The sequence below is a fragment of the Chiloscyllium plagiosum genome, chromosome 7, assembly GCF_004010195.1.
Source record: "Chiloscyllium plagiosum isolate BGI_BamShark_2017 chromosome 7, ASM401019v2, whole genome shotgun sequence".
Lineage (NCBI taxonomy): Eukaryota > Metazoa > Chordata > Chondrichthyes > Orectolobiformes > Hemiscylliidae > Chiloscyllium > Chiloscyllium plagiosum.
In genome coordinates this window covers 65,818,230-65,839,003 of record NC_057716.1, presented here as the reverse complement: position 1 = coordinate 65,839,003, position 20,774 = coordinate 65,818,230, and the positions used below count along the sequence as shown (strand labels likewise).

The 20,774-nt window shown below is 39.7% G+C and overlaps 1 protein-coding gene across 2 annotated transcripts in view; it reads left to right on the top strand.

Annotated features, from left to right (window-relative positions):
- Positions 1-1,319: 1,319 nt before the first annotated feature.
- lrp2a (low density lipoprotein receptor-related protein 2a) overlaps positions 1,320-20,774 on the top strand; it is a 333,042-nt gene continuing 313,587 nt past the window's right edge. For both annotated transcript variants that reach the window (XM_043693942.1, XM_043693941.1), the window contains exon 1: positions 1,320-1,598. In XM_043693942.1, coding sequence (XP_043549877.1) covers positions 1,532-1,598 — 67 coding nt within the window. In that variant the 5' untranslated portion in view covers positions 1,320-1,531. The remainder of the gene's footprint in view (positions 1,599-20,774) is intronic.

Below are 20,774 nucleotides of genomic sequence, written 5' to 3'. Positions count from 1 at the left end.
GGCATTTATTTAGTATCTTGATTTGAAATATTGACCGTCCCATTTGGATCACTGACGCTACCGCATTGCCCAACTCAAGTAGATTATTATTTGATTGATTTGAAATATATCAAATACGAGAGAGCAAGTTGTTGGAGCTGGGCCAGTGCCAGTACGATCTGTCGGGTCCGCCGGACTTTAAATAGATTGAGGAACACACGCTTTAAAGTAACAGCTCATAGTCCGCAAATTGGCTGGACGATAGCATCGACGTATTTTTCTCCTTTATGGAAGTCTTGGGTGATTTTCAAAGGCACCTCTATAATAAAGAAAGTCCAGACTTCTGTTGTTACTGTTTCCAATCACATCTTGCGCTGTCCTTTGGTTCCCTCTTCCTGGGGCAGCACTAGGATTAGCCGCTTTATCACCAGCCTCAAAGAAACGCAGCTGGTTGCGTTTGGTCAGCCTGACACTTGCTGTGAAACCACGACAAGAATTTCATCAAGTTGGCAACAATAAAACAAAAGAGCAACAAAAGAAAGCAAAGCCTAATGGAAGTTTTGAGAACTCTTTTATGAAAAAAAAACTTTCGGGCCCATTCTGGTAAAGTAAGTGATGGCTAGGTTTAGTTGGAGGGGGTGGGGGTTGACTGGGACATAACTGATGGTGAAGGGTGTGGGCTGTTTTGTTCTTTGTGGTGGGGATGTCAGAAACTCATTGAATATGCTGATCTGCCCCTCGTGCTGTTATGGAGTGCAGCGCCAAGTCTTGACCCCGGTGCTGTGCCGTACCAACACCGTGCCGCCCTAAGCATGAATAGTCCCCTGCAATACCATACTTAGAAATAACGAAATCAGAGCTGTGCCTCTTGTGATAACTAGCAAATAGCCATCACAATTGGAAAAATCGTTAAATAGTCTCTCTCTCTCACACACACACACACACACAAACAGTGCATGTTGCTGACAGGTATCTCGTTGACCAAAGCAATGTAAAATATAAACAATTCATTACTGTCGAATAAAAGCGGGAGATAAATGCCACAGCAAATGCGCAATTCACTGAGCAGGAGAACACGCGAAGCGAACAGACTGTATAAAACTTTCCCAACTTGTTTCATAAATTCATTTTGTAGAATGAAAGAGTTTTAAAATTTGAATTTCAGAAAATATCAAAGTCGACTCTCTCGTTTAGAAAATCGGAATGAAGTGCAAAGATTTCTCTAGATGGCCGAGCCAGATTTTTCTCTCCTGACCTATTGTTTGTAAGTATTGTGCTAATAACGGTTTAGTAAGGCTTGCAGACACCTCCCTGTTAGAGGACCGCTGCTGAGTTATGCTGCTTCCGGGGCCTGGGTGGGGAGAACCTTAGCGCTGAACAGTTTTAGTGCAAACGCAATGTCCCAACTTTCGAACACGCCTTTTCCCAACTAGCATCAGGAGGAGGGAAAAAAAAGACAGCTCAGAGACCTACATCAATCAGGTTCCACAACCTTTACTTCCAAAGTCAGCTTCATCAGAAGCTAGGAAAGACTTCGATACAAGGCTGCAGCATGGCCGGCCAGACGTTCTCACTGTTTCTTCTGGAAACTTTGCTTATAGTTCATTGTAGTTCAGAAGGTAAGAAGGTGCATAAATTTTGCAAGTTCTTATTTTTGGATTACTATTATAGCTATTCTGGTGAAGAGAATGATGGGTGTAATTTTGGTCAATATGTTATTGAGATGATTTTTTTTAAAAAAACTGCACTGACTTTGGATATTTCTTGCATTACTTTTGTTGGAGTACAGTTTTTTTTATATTTAAGACATTTAGATATCAATTAATTTTAGATTATTCTGGAATACAATATTGACTAGTAAATTTGAAACAGTTTAACAGGGAAGAAAATAGCTAAATCTAACAATTTTTAGTTAGCACTCAACACTAACTTTTTTTTCACATTTACATCTACTAAAGAAACGAGCAGAAAATACCAGGTAAAACGCACGTTGATAGGAACCGTACGGCAAAATTCCGCCATTCACAGTAAACCGCATTGGTTTAACGGAAGTTCACGATTTTAACCAAAAGAAAAGATGTAATACGTTTTCTTTTGACAAGATGATCCATGCATCAGGTGAAAGGTTTTACTGTATTTTACCACAATATGACTCAGTAAACCGATATTTTCTCTACTGCACAAAGCCCCACTCAGCTAAAGATTTGCAATTCTTCCTGGCGAACTTTTAGTGAGTTGTCTTGTTGCTAGGTAACATTGGTGCGCATGTGACTAGCAGACAGAGCGAATCTGTTAATTGGTCTAGTGCTATTAAGCTGACTTCCAGATCCCTTTTCTACACAGTGTTGTCGAATTCATCTTTCACTTTCCTCCAGGCACCGTTATGTTACAGTGTGACTGTTCGTCCCTTTGTTGTGCAGGGAGATGTTGGCAATATTCTGAGAGCACCGTGTTTTAGGCACTGCTGGTACACTGTTGTGCGGTTCTCAAAGTGCTCCATCTGTAATCTCTTTCCTTGGCCAGTGTAATCTCCTTACAGTAAATCAAGTAACTAATTATACTACAGCCGCTTGAAAAGCAGACATTCTATTTCAGAAGGCTCTTCTGTGTAACGCTGGGTTAATATTCCTTGTTCTGACTAAAGGGTAACCTTTCTGGAAGGGTAATCGCTTTAAATTACACCTTACTTTAAGGAAGAACATTCACTGTGCTTGGAAAGTACCTGCTCAAGTTTTATTTTGTTCAGAAGGAACAATGCAATCTTTAATTGGTGTCATTGTTTGTTGTTTCCAAGATTGAAATTAATAGGTTTTATAACATGTTAGAAATCAAACCTTGAGTTCTAACAGCAGCAATGTGTGTTTTTTTTTCTTGATGTTTAAGGGACAATTAATTATTGCAAAGTGAAAAATAGTTCCCTAAATAATACACAATAGGCCATCGTTTTAGGAAATATATTTGACATAATCAGTAGTAGTGCACTCTAATGATGAGCTGAAAATGTGTTGCTGGAAAAGCGCAGCAGGTCAGGCAGCATCCAAGGAACAGGAGAATCGACGTTTCGGGCATAAGCCTTTCTTCAGGAAAGAAGGGCTTATGCCCAAAACGTCGATTCTCCTGTTCCTTGGATGCTGCCTGACCTGCTGCGCTTTTCCAGCAACACATTTTCAGCTCTGATCTCCAGCATCTGCAGCCCTCACTTTCACTCTAATGATGAGGACAAGATATAATTTAAACTTTCAAAGTCTGGTGATCACTGACTGTGGTACAGTTAGTACACAATCCAATCTATGTTTCTGTGTTATTTATCTGTGAATACAGTATCACATTCACTGGAGATGCATCATTTTTCAGATTTCTTGAATCTTGCAGATTATCAAAGCTGGACCTCAGTTATACATATTTGATGGATGCCAATGTCACATGCACACATCATATCAAAAATAAATTTTGAAAGTAAAAGCACAAACTCAGGTACAAAACTAATGCTGATCTTTAGAGGGTGATATTTTCAATTACTGACCACAGCTTGAGTTCTTCACAAACCATCCAGCTGTGCGTCAGAATTGAAGATACTTAAGTTATACTGTTGGTTGTGAACTGGAAACAAGTTTGAAAATCCACATTGTACGTTTTCATTCCTCCTCATTAATATTCTCCTGGTCAGAACTCTGAACTGTTTCTCGAGTAATATGGTAATTTTTACATTATTGCAAAGCAGAACAGACTTTGAAATAATGCAGATGCCATTATTTACATAATGTATTACCAGCTAATGGAAGACACAAATATTTTGACTATTTTGTTTATTACTTTAATATAAGTAAGACCAAAGCAATTTTCTACTCTGTCTTGACAGGGGAGTAGAAATATATGCATACCACATAAATAATAGATATTATGGAATAATTGCACAACAGCAATCACTAAGTTAAAAAAGCAAAGATCTATGGCTGCTGGAAATCAGAAACAATTGGCAATCTCTCTCTCTCTCTCTCTCTCTCTCTCTCTCTCTCTCTCTGGGTTTTATCTCTAGCTATCATTTACTCCTTCCCCTCCCCCCACTCCTTCTCTAGCATATATACCAATTTTTTCCTGGCTACAATCAATTCTGAAGGATCACTAGACCCAAAATGTTAACTCTGCTTTCTCTCCAAAGATGCTGCTAACTTCTGAGATTTTCCAGCAATTTCTGATTTTGTAGCAATCACGAAATCACTGACACAATATTTTAAAACCTTTAAAATCATACTGTTAACCCTGCAATAAGATTATAACTTGAATATTTAGGTTACTTTTTCAAAGGTTAATAAATATACCATTCGATTCTGCCGTAATTTTATTGATAAGATGAATTGCCAAGACTTTTAAGAATTTTATATGCTTTGATGAGATCATCCCTCACTCTTCTCAACTTGTAAGTATACAGTTCCACTCTCCTCAGTCATACCTCTCAGATTAGTGCCATCATTCCAAGAATTATACTGGTGAATCTCTGCTGCACACTCTCAATTAAACACTTTATACTTTGGACTCAAATCTTGCAATAAAGGCCAACATACCATATGCCTTCCTGGTTGCTTGCACATTAGATTTCAGGGACATATGAACAATGACAGCCAGGTCCTTTTGGACATAAACAATTCCCAATCACTCAATATTTAGTAAATTCTCTGCACATCTTTTCCTCCTACCAAACTGGACAATTTGGTCACAGAGTCATAGAAACACAAAGCAGAGAACCAGACCCTTTGGGCCAACTCTTCCATGCTGATCAACTTTCCCAAACAAAACTAGCCCCACTTGCCTGCATTTGACCCATATCCCTCTAAACCTTTCCTATTTATGTACCTGTCCAAATGTCTATTAAGTGTTGTAACTGTACCTGCAGCTACTTCTTCCTTTGACAGTTTATTCCACATGCAAACCACTCTCTCTGTGAAAAAGTTGCCCCTCAGGTCCCTTTTAAATCCTTCTCCTCTCACCTTAAAAATATGTCACTCTAGTTTTGAACTTCCCTCACCCTAGAGAAAAGACCTTTGCTCTTAACGTTAATTATGCCTCTCATAATATTATAAACCTCTATAAGGTCACCGCTCAAGCATTTATGCTCCAGTGAAAGAAGTCCAGCCCATCCAGCCCTTTCCTTATAACTCAAACCCTCCAATCTTGGCAACATTCTTTTCTGAACCTTCTCCAATTTAATAATATCCTTCCTATAGCGGGGCAACCAGAACTGCACAGTACTCCAAAAGTAGGCTCACCAGTGTTCTCCACAACCGCAACATGATGTCCAACTCCTATACTCAATGGTCTCAGCAATGAAGGCAAGGGCGCTAAATGCCTTCTTAACCACCCTGTCTATCCATGTCACAACTTTCAAAGAACTGTGTACCTGAAACTCCAGGTCTCTGTGTTTGGCAACACTACTCAACTTAATAATTATCTGCATTCTATTTCATCTGCCATGTTCTTGCCTACTTTATCTAGCTTGTCCAAATCTCTTGAAATCTTTTTGCATCATTTGCACAACACGTACTTACTAAGGTTGTGTCATTTGCAAACTTTTGGTTGTTGTATCCAATTATGAACACCTGGAGCTGAAGCACTGACCCTGACAGATTGCCACTCTCAGAATGCCACATTATTTCCACTCTGTTTTTTTTATTAGATTAGATTACTTACAGTGTGGAAACAGGCCCTTCGGCCCAACAAGACTACACCGACCCTCTGAAGAGCAACCTACCCAGACCCATTCCCCTGTATTTACCCCTTCACCTAATGCTATGGGCAATTTAGCATGGCCAATCCACCTGACCTGCACATTTTTGGACTGTGGGAGGAAACTAAAGCACCCAGAGGAAACCCATGCAGACACAGGGAGAACGTGCAAACTCCACTCAGACAGTTGCCTAAGGCGGGAATTGAACCCGGGTCTCTGGCACTGTGAGGCAGCAGTGCTAACCACTGTGACACCGTGTTAATCCGTTCTAAATCTATGACAGTATTTTTATCTCTATTCTACATTCTCAAGTTTTATTTACGAGACCTTATCAAAGTATTTTCCTTTACCTGATGAGAATATTTTTCTCACAGAGGGTCATAATTGTTTGGAATGTTTTCCAAAGTGTTAGATTCTTATAAGCAAGACTGATAAGCAAAAGGTTGTTGGGGTAGGAGGGAATGTTGAGAATCAAAACTACCATGGTAGAGTCATACAGTATGTAAACAGACCCTTTGGTCCAACCAGCCCATCCTGACCATAATACCAAGCTAAACTAATCTCACCTGCCTGTGCTTGGCCCATATCATTCCAAATATTTCTTATTCATGTACTTGTTCAAACATCTTTTAAATGTTGTAACTGTACCCGTATCCACCACTTCCTCTGGGAGTTTATTCCATATACAAACCACTCTGTATAAAAATGTTGCCCCTCATGTCTTTATTAAATCTTTCTCCTCTCATCTTAAAAAATGTGCCCCAAACTAAGGCAAAAGTGTACAGCAGGCTCTAAGGGCGGTGGTCTAATCCAGCTCCTAATCCATATGATGATATCCTCAAAAAAAACTTAATTGATTTTTCAAATATGATTTCCTCTCCATAAAACCATATTAACTCCAGGTATTTTAGATCGTTATTTTCTAAATGTCCAATTATCACATGCTTTAAAATACATTTCCCTAACCGATGTCAGGCTAATGTACCTGCAGTTCCTCATTTTTCTGTTGCTCCTTCTTTAAAAAGTGACATTTCATTTTCAGCCTCCCAATTTGCGGGCACCTTTCCAGAATATTTTGAATTTTTGAAAGATAGTTGCCAATGTATCCATTTTCTCTGTGGCTGCTTCTTTGAACACTCTGGGATGCAGATCATTGAATCACAGGGATTTATCTATTTTCAGTCCCATTTAATTTTCTAACATTACTTCTGCACTAACACAATTTTTTTCACTCCCTCATTCTTAGTAGTCTGTTGGATCTCTTGTTTCTGAGCAATTCCTTATATCTTCCACCACAAAGTCAGATGCAGTAATTATGTAATGTCTCTGCCATAAATTCTGCTGCCTCTGCCTGAAATTAACCCACATCTGTCTTTGTTAATCTTTTCTTTTATACCTGCAGAAGCTTTTACAGTCTATTTGATGTTTCATGCTATTTTACATTCATATTCTTATTGACTCCATCTACGTTTCCCATTGCTCCAGGAATGCAGCTAACAATATCAAAGACCTCTCCCATCCTGGTTATACTCTCTTCCATCTCCTTCCATTGGACAGGAGATACAAGGGTTTGGAAACATGTACCAGCAGATTTTAGAACAGCTTCTTCCCCACTATATGCAGACTTATGAATAGACCTCTCATATATTAGAGTTGATCTTTCTCTGCACCTTCTCTGCAGCTGTAACACAATATTCTGCATTCTGTTCATACAAATGTACGATTTGTCTGGTTAGCATGCAAAGCAATAGTTTTCACTCTATCTTAATACATGTGACAATAATAAATCAAACCAAATATTTTATTTTCTCTTTCTTTATCAGTTTCTTGATCCTCCTTGCTGAATGCTAAAACACTCCCAATTTTCAGTCTTACTACTTTTGGCATTGAGAATAGAATAACCTCGATAACTATATGGCACTATCATCCTGCTAAATGCGACAGACTTTGAACAAATCTAGCAGCTCAAGTCTGGACATTCATGAGGTGCTGTGAGTCATCAACAGCAGAAGAATTGTACTCCAGCACAATCTGTAATCTCATGACCTTACATGTCCCCACTCAACCATTACCACCAAGCCAGGTGCTCTTCCCTATTCATTGTAGTATGCAGAAGTGCAGGCCAAGAGCAGCACAAGACATACCTGAAAATGAGGTGTCAACCTGGTGAAGCTAGCAAACAAGGCTACTTGCATGTCAAACTGCAAAAGCACCACGTGATAGACAGAGCTAAATGATCACACAACCAGTGGATCAGATCTAAGCTCTGCAGTCCTGTCACATCCAGTTGTGAATGGTGGTGGACAACGAAACAAGCCACTGGAGGAGGAGGCTCTGTAAATATCCCCACCCACAATGATTGGAGAGCCCAGCACATCTATACAAAAGATAAGACTGAAGCATTTACAGCAATTTTCAGCAGAAGTGCTGAGTGGACGATCCATCTCGGCCTCCTCCAATAGTCCTCAGTCCCATATACCAGTCTTCAGCTAATTTGATTTACTGCAAGTGGTATCAAGAAATGGTTGGGGGCACTGGACACTAAAAAGGCTATGGACTCTCACTAGCAATAGTACTGAAGACTTGTGCTCCAGAACTTGATGCTCCCCTCGCCAAGCTGTTCCAGTACAGCTATAACACTGGCATCTACCTGACAATGTGGAAAATTGCTCAGATTTGTTCTGCACGTAAAGAGCAGGACAAATTCAACCAGGCCATAAGTAAAGTGATAGAAGGTGTCATCAACAGTGCTATCAAGTAACATCTGTTCAGCATTAACCTGTTCAGTGATGCCCAGTTTGGCTTCTGCCAGGGCCATTCAGCTGCTGACCTCATCACAAGCATTGGCTCAAGTGTGGACAAAAGAGCTAAATTCCAGAGGTGAGCTGAGAGTGTTGGCTCTTGACGTCAAGGCTGTATTCGATCAGGTGTAGCATTGAAGAGCTCTGTCAAAACTGCAAACTCTCAGCTGGTTGGAGTCAGAATTAGCAGATCAGAAGATGGTCGTAGTTGTAGGAAGTCAGTCATTTCAGCACCCGAACATCTCTGCCGGAATTCCTTAGACTCAACCATCTTCAGCAGGTTCATCAATGATGTTCCCTCCATTATAAGGTCAGAAATGGGGACGTTCGCCAATGATTTCACAATGTTCAGCACCATTCACATCCCTCTGAGGCTGAAGCTGTCCATGTTCAAATGCAACAAGATTTGGACAATATCCAGGGTTGGCCTGACAAGCAGCATGCAACATTGGAGCCACACAAATACCAGGCTAAGACCATTACCAAAAAGAGACAATCTAACCACTGCACCTTGACATTCAATAGTATTGCCATCATGGAATCCCCCATTAACAACATCCTTGGGGTTACCATTGACCAGAAACTCAACTAGACTTGCCAGACCAACACAGTGCCTACAAGAGCAGGTCAGAGACTAGAAATACTGTGGCAAGTAACTCACCATCTGACTCCCCAAAGCCTATCCACCATCTACAGGGGACCCGAAACATCGATTCTTCTGCTCCTTGAATGCTGCCTAACTTGCTGTGCTTTCCCAGCGCCACACTTTTCAATTCTGATCTCCAGCATCTGCAGTCCTCACTTTCCCCACCATCTATAAGGCACAAGTCAGGAATATTCTCCACTTGCCTGGGTGGGTGCAACAACACTCAAGAAGCTTGACACCATCCAGGATAAAGTAGCACTCTTGATTCACACTAAATTCACAAGCATCCACCTCCTCTGCAACCAATGCTCAGTAGCAGCAGTGTGTACCGTTTACAAGATGCATGCAGAAATTCACCAAAGATCCTCTGATAGCACCTTCCAAACCTATAACCACTTCCAACCAGAAGGACAAGGGCAGCAGATACATGGCAACACCACCACCTTCAAGTTCCCCTCCAAGCCACTCACTACCCTGATTTAGAAATATATCGCCATTCCTTCACTATCACTGGATCAATATCCTGGAATTCACACCCAAATGACATTGTGGATCAACCCACAGCATGTGGACTGCAGCACTTCAGGAAGGCAGCTCATCACCACTTTCTCAATGGAAACTAGGGGTGGGCAATAAATGCTGGTCAGCCAGCAATCTCGCATCCCACAAATGAATAAAAAATAATCTCATATTTGACTTCCATAGCATTAGTACTCATTTAATTTACGCAGACCATACATAGAGTTAAATCAGCCATGATTATTGCATTACCCTTGTCACATAGACCCCTCATTCCTGGATTTATTGCATGTAAACAAGGTTTGCTACCCCTTGTTGGCTGTTACTTAACTCCACCTAACTACATTTTACATCTTGTTCTTTTCTCAGTGTAAAATAAGAACCTTTCTCAGTAACTTGCTTTAATCCCATCTTTCATCATCTGCATTACTTCACCTTCTTTTCCTTTTTTGTCTTTCCATCATAAATGTTAAATTAGAGTCATTGAGATACACATGCAGAAACAGACCCTTAAGTCCAACTCGTCTATGCCGAACAGATATCTTAAAATAGATCTAGTCCCATTTGCTGGCATTTGGCCCATATCCCTCTAACCACTTCCTATTCATATACCCATTCAGATACCTTTTAAATGTTGTAATTGTACCAGGCTCCACCACTTCTGGTAGCTCGTTCCATACATGCACCACCCTCTGTGTGAAATAGTTGCCCCTTAGGTCCCTTTTATATCTTTCCCCTCTCACCTTAAACCTAAGCCCTCTAGTTTTGAACTCCCTCAAACTAAGGAAAAGACCTTGTCTATTTACCCTATCCATACCCCTCATGATTTTATAAACCTCTTTAAGGTCACCTTTCAGCCTCCAACGGTCCAAGGAAAATAGGCCCAGTCTCTTCAGCTTCTCCCTATATCTCAAACCCTCCAAGCCTGGCAACATTCTTGTGAATCTTTTCTGAACCCTTTCAAGTTTCAAAACATTCTTTCTATAGCAAAGAGACCAGAATTGCATGCAATATTCCAATTGTGGCCTAACTAATGTCTTGTGGAGCCGCAACGTGACCTCACAACTCTTATACTCAAAGCATTGACCAATAAAGGCAAGCATATTAAATGCCTTCTTCACTATCCTATCAACCTGTAATGCCACTTTCAAGGAAGTATGAACCTGCACTCCAAGGTCTTTTTGTTCAGCAACACTCCCCAGGACCTTACCATTAAGTGTATAACTCCTGCCCTGATCTGCCTTTCCAAAATGCCTTGCTAACCAGTCTACCCTGAGGAATCTTGTTGAATGCCTTACTGAAGTCTGCATAGATCACATCCACCGCTCTGCTGTCATCAATCCTTTGTTCTTGAATATTCAGATCCTAGCCTTGGACAGCCTTAAGCCTTGTCTTTGAAGTGGAAATGATTTCATACTAATTTACTTTATTGTCGTTTTCTGCAAATCTGGTTCGCTATGTCCTTTACAGAAGGAAATCTGCTGTACTTACAAATGTCATCCATTGTTCCTGTTTTGTTTGCTCCTCTGTTCGTTAAGTAAGAAATAATACTATCAACATTTACTATGATGTAGCAATATGGAAATTACTTAACACTGACCCTATTATGTGCAAACATGAATTTGTATTAGGAGTAAGCCATTTGGCCCTTCTAACTCCACCATTCAACATGATCATGGCTGATTGATTGTGGCCTCAGCTCCACATTCCTCCCTATCTGCAGTGACTTTAACTCCCTTTGTTAGTCAAGAACCTATCTACCACACTGTTAAAAGTGCGTAATGACTGTGCCTCCACTATTCTCAGGGGAAGACAATTTCCAAAAATGCACAAGTTGCTGAGAGAAAACGAGTCCTCATCTTCATTTAAAGTAGAAGATCACTTATTTTTAAATATATTAGTTCTAGTCTCTCTCACAGGTGAAATATCTTTCAGCAGCCAGCTAATCAAGTCCCCTCAAGATTTCATCCTTCTAAATTCCAATGGATACAGATCCAACTGTTCCTCAAAAGATAGCTTTCTCCATCCCAGATATCTGTTGAGTAAAAACCTTCTCGGGGGGGCTTCCCATTTAAAATGAGGATGAGGATTTTTTTTTTCTCTGAACGGATAGTGCATTTTTGGAATTTCTTACCCCTGAGAGTAGTGAAAGCAGAGTCATTAAGCACTTCTAACAGTGAGGCAGATAGATTCTTGATTAACAAAGGGAGTTAAAGTCATTGCAGATAGGGAGAAGTGTGGAGCTGAGGCCACCATCAATCAACCACGATCCTGTTGAATGGTGGTGTTAGAAGGGCCAAGTGGCTTACTCCTACAACAAAAACATGTCTGTACATAGCATGGATCAGTGCTAAGTGATTTTCATATTGCTACATTATAGTGTACTTCAATAGTATTATTTCTTGCTCAAGGAACTAAGGAGCAAATAAACTAGAAACAATGGAGGATACTTAAGTTTTGGAAAGAACCTGTAATTTGAGTCAATTGAAAAAACTATTAGGGGAATTGATTTCAAAACATAGTTCATGAGATCAACTTCCAACATGACAAGGTGAAAAGGGGAATTCAGTAACATTTTTCAATTTGTATGTTGGTGCCAATAATATTACCATAAGAGCCAGGATGTTTATAAAGTTATCAAATAAACAAATAAATATTCTATAAAGTGATTCCTGAGATTAACAGAATATACCTCAAAATCTATCTTTTAGATGGAGCAATAATTCCCAGTAGGAAACAAGCAATCAGCCACACTAAATGTTATAGAAATGAAAGTACTTACACAGAGATGGGGAAGAAATGAGTACTCAGTGCATTAAAAACTGCTTCTCATACTTTTACGTTATTTCTTAAATAAGGATACCATAGTTCTGAAGAAATTCAGAAAAGGTTTCATTTGCTGTGAGACTAGACAAATGTTATGAGAAAATTAGGTAATTGTTTACCTTAGTTCCTTCTTCCCATTAAAGGGTAACTGTCTGCTCTAATAGCACTTTTTTTGGCTGACCAAGCATTGATTAAAGCAAAGGTTAACAAAAATGTAACATATTTGAAAAAGCCAGGCAAGCACGTTTTAAATTGAGTTCAGCCAAGCTAAACATTGCTTACTAGTAAATTGCCTGTGATAATGTCAAAGCCATTTTGTAAGATATACATCTTTTTATATCCATAAAACTGAGACAAATATGAGAAATATTCTCTAGGTTCCACTTTTTGGTTGGAGCCTCTAATTGTATTGGCTATCATTTATGCATAAACCATAGATAGTATATGCTTCAGTGTTAATTACAGCTATGAAAGTGAGACCAAAGATCATCACAAGTAGAAGTGCTGACTTACATTAGATATGTATTATTAATAAACAATCTCCTTTGTTCAGGAATAAAAATAACTTACATTTACATAATACTTACTGTTAGAATGTTTCTCAAAGTATTTTGCAGAAATATAATCGGACCAAAATCAATGATATGTCCAAGGAACTGTAATGGGAGGGTTGTCTGAAAGGTAGGTCAAAGAGCTGGGTTTTAATGAGGATCTCAGAGGAGAGAGGGAAAAGGGACTGATCAACTTAAATCTTAAACATAGACATATAAGGACTTTTATTATATTTGCATTGGGCACGTTGGCAGAAAGAAAAGCCATCCATCCTAATACCTTGAGTTTCCTTTAGTTTTCAGTTTCTAGGGAATAATAGTTCAAGTGAGGGAAGGACTTTTTTCTTGAAGACCTAGGTGGAACCTTATGGAACTGGGGGAGCTCACCTGCTGGCTGAAGAGCTGGCGAGAAAGCCACGGTGCCTTCTTTTTCACAAAGGCTCATCAAACCAGATGCAGATGTCGTCAATCAATGGTGAGGTCCCTGGGAGGTCTTCCCTTGGAATGAAGACCCTGGAAGTGTAAGTCCTGCCTAGTGAGAGCTGCTGGCCAATTAGAAAGCAACAGCTCTTGTGCTCAGCATAACTGAAAAGACCGTGGCTGCTATTTGAAGAACACATCTGACCCAGTCAGCAATGAGTCCTTGGATCTCAAATGACCCAGGCAATTGTAAGAATTGTGCAGGTAGCGGGCAGTTCAATGTCCGAAGAAAGGGATGGAGAATGGCTCTCATCATCTTTTCCCATCCCATGTTCAGCCCCTCAGTCAGGCACTGATTGCCTTTAATCACTTTGCTAACACTTGACCCAGTCATGCATGGTGATAGCCCTGTATGCAGGGACGGGGTTAATCTCAATGAGGCAGGATAAGGTTAAGTGGTTGTTAAGAGTTTGAGTAATATTTTACTTTGTTATCAATAAGAAATTTTTGTCCTGGTAGAAAGTCACCTATAGGTATCTCCTCAAGCTATTAGTACTTTTGACTTGGGTATGACTTCAAGCTGTATTTTTTTTCTTAGCTTGTGGAGGAATTCTGTCTAGCGTTACAAACCTCAATGTCTCAATGTGTCTCAAGGTAGCATAGTAATTGAGTTAATGTTAGGAAAAGAGGATTGGAAAATACACCTCTTCAACTCATCCAAAACTCACCTTCCAATATCCCATTCCAAATCAAATTTCTATCTCAATCATTAGGTATCCTTAAACATTTAAATGTCTCCTGATCTTTCAGCAATCTTATTTGATACTTTGTAAATTAGGCAAGAGGCCTCTTTAATCATTTTTACTTTTATTTGCCTCCTTTTCATTAGAGCAATTAGAGGGGAAAAAAACTGTTACAAATGTTTTTTTTTAACTGAAGAGACATTAACTGAACATTAATATGATTGAGGTCCAATCTAAAGATACAATTGTATTGATGCTGGATCATAATATTATTAACCTGTCAATTAAGCAGATCATGGTGCAATCGCTTTACAAAATATTATAGATCATGTAAAATATTAAACTTTAGTCTATGGATTGAGTATCTACAACAAAAGGTCAGAAACATTGACAATTGGAAGTAATGTAATCAAAGGAACTAGAGTGAAGATTGAAGTGAATAACATCACACTAGAAGAAGTAAATATGTAAATCTGTTAGGACAAATAAAAATAAAAAATGATAGGTGTGATGCAAAAGTTAGAAGGATAGAGATGGTTAGAATTAATTTTGCGAAGATGAAAGATATATTAAAAAGAAGAAAACTCAAGCTTGTAACAAGGAATAGAAACACATAAGATGCTTCTTTTAATCCACTTTCCTGAATGTTTCAGAATATTAGACAATCCTTAGCCAAGTAAAAATCAAAAGAAGAAATAGAGGCATTTGAAATGTGGATACTAAGACCTTTCCATATATAGATAATAAGACAAATAAAATGTAGAAACGTAGAAAATAAGAGCAAGATTAGGTGATTGAGTATGATTAGCACATTGAGTATGATTATGGCCAATCATCTAACACAGTAGCCTGTTCCTGCTTTTTCGCCATATAGTTTTTAGGACTAAGGGGATCAAAGTTCTTCTTGAAAACATACTATGTTTTTCCTCCACTGCTTTCTGTGGCAGAGAATTCCACAGACTTACCACTCTCTGGGGGAAGACATTTTCCTCATCTTAATCCTAAATGGCCTACCCCTTATTCTTAGGCCTTGACCTCTTGTCTGAACTCCCCAGTCACTAGAAACACCTAACCAATATCTCTTGATCCGTCAGTCCTGCCATCCCTGGAATCAATCTGGTAAACCTTTATTGTACTCCCTCCATAGCCAGAACACCCTTCTGCACCTGAAAACTGCACATAATACTCCAGGTATTGTCTTACCGATGTCCTGTAGTGTTGGAGCGAGAACACCCTTGTTTTCGTACTGGAATCCTCTCACTAGGAAGACAGCATATCATTTACCTTCTTCGTTGTCTGCTGTACCTGCCTGCTTACTTTCAGTGACAGATCTGTAAGGACACCCAGGTATTGTTGCAAATCCTCCTTTTCCAATCTATTGCTGTTCAGATAATAATCTGCCTTTCTGTTTTTGCTACTGAAGTGGTTAGTCTCGCATTCATCCACATTATGTTACATCTGCCATGCATTTTGCCACTTTCTCAACTTGTCCATATCAAACAGAATCATGCCGAATCTCTGCATCCTCTTCACAGCTGATTCTCTCACCCAGCTTTGATCTCTACAAACTTGGAACTATTGTATATAGTTCTCTCATCAAACCTTACTATGTTTTGTGATTTCATTTTTTTTCTGAACACCCAGCAGTAGTCTGTATATAACACCACTAGTCATCCCTCAGAAAATGTCCCATTCATTATACTGTTTGCTTCCTGTCTGGCCATCCGTTCTCTCTCCTTGTTAGTTCACTTGCCCCAATCTCATATGTTTTAATTTTGCATGTTAATCTCTTACATGAGACCTTTTTGAATGCCTTCTGACAGTCTAAATAAACCACATCCACTGGCTCTCCCATATCAACTCTACAAATTTCAAAATGAAAAATTGCAATAGATTTGTCAAACATGATTTCTTTCATAATTCCATCCTGAACCTGTTTTCCAAGTGCTCTGTTATTAAATCCTTTATAATGGATTCTCGCATTTCCCACTACTGATGTCAGGTTATCCGGTCTATTATATCCTGTTTTCTCTTTATAGGAAGAGGTATTTGAAATTGCCAGAGAGGCGAAAAAAAAGAGAATTCCAAAATTAACATCCAGAAACAGAAATGCCAGTATTCTGGCCATTTTGCCACAGCTGAAAAATTACAAAGACACTTCTAGAGGATAAAATGGAGGCTAACTGAAAGAGTGGTCACCTAGATATAACTGGATGGCGGATTTCACTGTGGGTGTAGATGAGTTATTTTAAGGATGTTCTGAGGAAGGGTCACTCAAGCTAAAATGTTAACTCTGCTTTCTTTCCACAGATGCTGCCAGACCTGCTGAGCTTTTCCAGCAATTTCTGTTTTTGTTTTTGATTTACAACATCCACATTTATTTTGGTTTTTATTTTAAGGACAGTACAGGATAGGCGAGCATGGCATGTCATGACAGCAGATCTCCTGGCAGGAGTAACTAGAAGCTGCAGCAACAGGGACCGAAGGTCCAAGAAAGATGCACCAGTGTATGTGGAATGTCTGACCACTCATGACCGAAGTGTAGCTTGTTCAAATGTAAATACAAACTGGCCATCTTCTATGGTATATTTCCCAATTAGTATAGGTATCAGAAAAGTTGAATAAATAATCATTTAAAATAAACCTTGCCCATCCTCAGGATATTCAAATTATGAAATGGAGTTGTTTTGTATATCCATATAAAGCAATGCCAAAGCTTCTGAGATCTGTGGAAATGAAAGTTAATGCATGTGTAGCAAGGTTTAATCAGTAAATTTTGGTAAATTTTCTGTAATTCTTGACTGTTTAACATTTATTACATTTTAATAATGTTTGAGGGTATTATTGAGGGTAGGTTGGTGGATGTTACAGAAATAGTATAGAATTGTAAAGCTTGTTCTACCCTCTTCAATGAAAAGATCAAATAATTATTTGATTCAATCAGAGATGCACTAAAGCATATGAAACTATGATGTTCTATCTACAACATTTTGATTTCATATATTAATTTCTGTAGAATTAATAAAAGATTTGTTTTCATTGTACTCTTAAGCAGATAAAGCACAAAGCAGCTTAATTTTAAGTTCTTAATGTCATCACCAATCTTTTGAAATTGACCTTGCTAATATTACCTTGACAAATTAATCATAAATGGTTAAAATAATAGAGATTATGCTCTTTTTCAAATGAGTTAACGAGAAAATAGATGATGTTGGTTTATCTGTTAGCCAGTAAATGGTTACAGTAAGCAAATAATGGCTATATAAACCTATGTTTTTCAGCCTTGTGTAATGCATTCACATCTTCAAAGGGGGAATTGGGTTAAAACAGATCTTTCTAATGCAAGCTTTAAATTGAAACAACTCATTTTAACAACATGAGAGTCACTTTTTCCAGCTAACCATAAGATCAAACGTTCTGACAGTCTCCAAATTGTGTCCAAGTAGACACACAAAGTTAGCATGTAATAAGCATTAAAGGCACTATCACGTTGGGTCACAACGTGACTGATTTGAGAATGGAAAAATGTCACTCTTATGGATGTGCTGCTGACATCCCACTTCCTCCGTCGCTGGACATTGATTAGGCCACTGTTGGAATACTGCATGCAGTTCTGGTCTCCTTCCTATCGGAAAGATGTTGTGAAAGTTGAAAGGGTTCAGAAAAGATTTACAAGGATGTTGCGAGGGTTGGAGGATCTGAGCTACAAGGAGAGGCTGAACAGGCTGGGGCTGTTTTCCCTGGAGCGTCGGAGGCTGAGGGGTGACCTTATGGAGGTTTACAAAATTATGAGGGGCATGGACAGGATAAATAGACAAAGTCTTTTCCCTGGGGTCGGGGAGTCCCAGGTTTAGGGTGAGAGGGGAAAGATATAAAAGAGACCTAAGGGGCAACTTTTTCATGCAGAGGGTGGTATGTGTATTGAATGAGCTGCCAAAGAATGTGGTGAAGGCTGGTACAATTGCAACATTTAAGAGGCATTTGGATGGGTATAAGAATAGGAAGGGTTAGGAGGGATATGGCCGGGTGCTGGCAGGTGGGACTAGATTGGGTTGGGATATCTGGCATGGACGGTTTGGACTGAAGGGTCTGTTTCCATGCTGTACACCTCTATGACTCTGTTTCCCAATATCTTCGAATTTATAAGCTGAAGATGATGTGAGCATGCACCCCTAATATGTTTTCCTCTCGGTTTCTCAAGACCTGCCACCTGTTCAAACAGTGGTGTCAAAGAGAAAGAGCTGGAAAAGCAGGAAAAGAATCATGAAGTATAAACACTATCACTCAGAGCCACCAGCAGTGGTGCTGACAGTGGGTAATACAGCAATCTGTCCTTCACCACGTTGCGAGAGCTTTTACGGTTTGCCCCGGGGAAGTATCATTATCTGTAGGGAATACAGACCTCTTTGCCTCTATCAAAATTAGACGGATCCTCCTTCCAGTGCCATTCTGCAGATCCACTTGCCGTTTCCTGTGAGTCAGCTAGCCTAGACTGCTTATGCTCATCCTGAGATGGTGCAGTTATAAAGTTAGGACCTCCTTGGGTGAGAGCTACTCAAGGTCACCCTCTGAAGCCTCAGCACTTTTCTTTTCCAAGAATCAGCAGCCTTCCTCCACCATGTTTCTGCTGCTTGGATAACAGTACATATGAACAGGAGGATGGGCAAAAGCCTACAGAACAAAATGAATGCGGAAGAGTGACTAATTGATTCTGTGTGCATCATAGAGGAGAAAGTGAGGACTGCAGATGCTGGAGATCAGAGCTGAAAATGTGTTGCTGGAAAAGCGCAGCAGGTCAGGCAGCATCCAGGGAACAGGAGAATCGACGTTTCGGGCATAAGCCCTTGGAGGATCTGAGCTACAAGGAGAGGCTGAACAGGCTGGGGCTGTTTTCCCTGGAGCATCGGAGGTTGAGGGGTGACCTTATGGAGGTTTACAAAATTATGAGGGGCATGGACAGGATAAATAGACAAAGTCTTTTCCCTGGGCTCGGGGAGTCCCAGGTTTAGGGTGAGAGGGGAAAGATATAAAAGAGACCTAAGGGGCAACTTTTTCACGCAGAGGCTTATACCCGAAACGTCGATTCTCCTGTTCCCTGGATGCTGCCTGACCTGCTGCGCTTTTCCAGCAACACATTTTCAGCTCTGTGTGCATCATAGCCAAGATTTATTTCAAAATATTGTTTGGAGTGTTTGATTTGAGTGTTTGGCTTTTATTTTATAATTGAGACCAAGAAATACTGCAATAGACAGAGGGAAGATAAGAAGATGTGTGATGCTATTTATTGGTACCTTAATCAGATAAATTGATTTGGCTTGTAGCTTTATACTTTCTTCCTTTTTCTTCTCCTCCGTAGAAAGATTTGACTTGTTTACTGGATATCTATCCAGGAAAGCGAGATTAAAGCTGTGTCTCACTCTTTAGTAAATAACAACTGACCTTCCCTCACATGACCCCTGACTCTATGATCTTCTGGTTTCTCTCTTTGACCTCATTTGCCAATACCCCCTGAACACCCACTGGCATTCTGAATCTCACCTTGAGCCCGTGTAATGCCAGACCTGTCCCACTTAACTTCCAACTCCCCACACTCTCAACCTAAACTTCTCAACTTAAAGTTCCACTCCTTCATGATCCATTGCTTCCCCACCTCCCCAGCTCTCTTCTGACCCCCCTCAATCTCTTCACTCAACTGACCTAACCTCATCACCCTGCTATCCTATCAAGCTTCTACTCTACCCACTTGCCAGTCTACCATCTTACCCACCTGCCACTCTATCTGCTGTCTCCCTGCCCAATTATCTCCCTCACTCATTCACTAACAAACTGAAAAGCTGTTTAAATGTACTAAAGCTTTTCGGTGTCAATGAGTGATAACTTACCGACATACAGTAGCTTATACTATAAAAAGGGGCATAGCTTTGCTTCCCCTGATAATCTCATGTTACAAAGTACTTCATCAGGTATGCTCTACACATCTAAAATATGGAGCCAGGTTGCAGCAGAAAAGTCTACGAGCTGGTGTGACACTCTGACATTGATTGTCACTCCTGCAATTCAGGCCTTTGTGTTAGTTCTGTCGTATAGATGCAACAAACTAAAATTTGCATAGCATCTGCTTTAATAACTGAGTGTTGAAATAGTGTAAGTAAGTCCAATTTGGTTCTGGCCTTTATAATTCACTGAATTAAATCTATGATGAATTTACAGCAACTCTCTTAAAAGTTAATGTCCCAAATTTAAAAGTTGGCAAAGTACCATTAGAAAATTGTAGGACTCTCTCCTGATTCTGCTGTTTTTGTTCTATTTTATACTTGTCACGATTAATTATGAGTTAGGCATTTTGCATTGTTATATAGTACCCTGGGAGGGCAGTACTCAAACAGAGAATCACAAGCTAATTACCTTACATCCTGCCGTGCTCCAATCAAAGCTCTTTGGATATTGGAGACCTGGGATTTCCTTTTAAAAATAGACAAATCTGCTTCACATGTTTCATAATAAGTGTATGCCTAATAGTAGTCCTCAAAATGATGGGTTTTCCAACACCTGACCTTAATGTTAAGA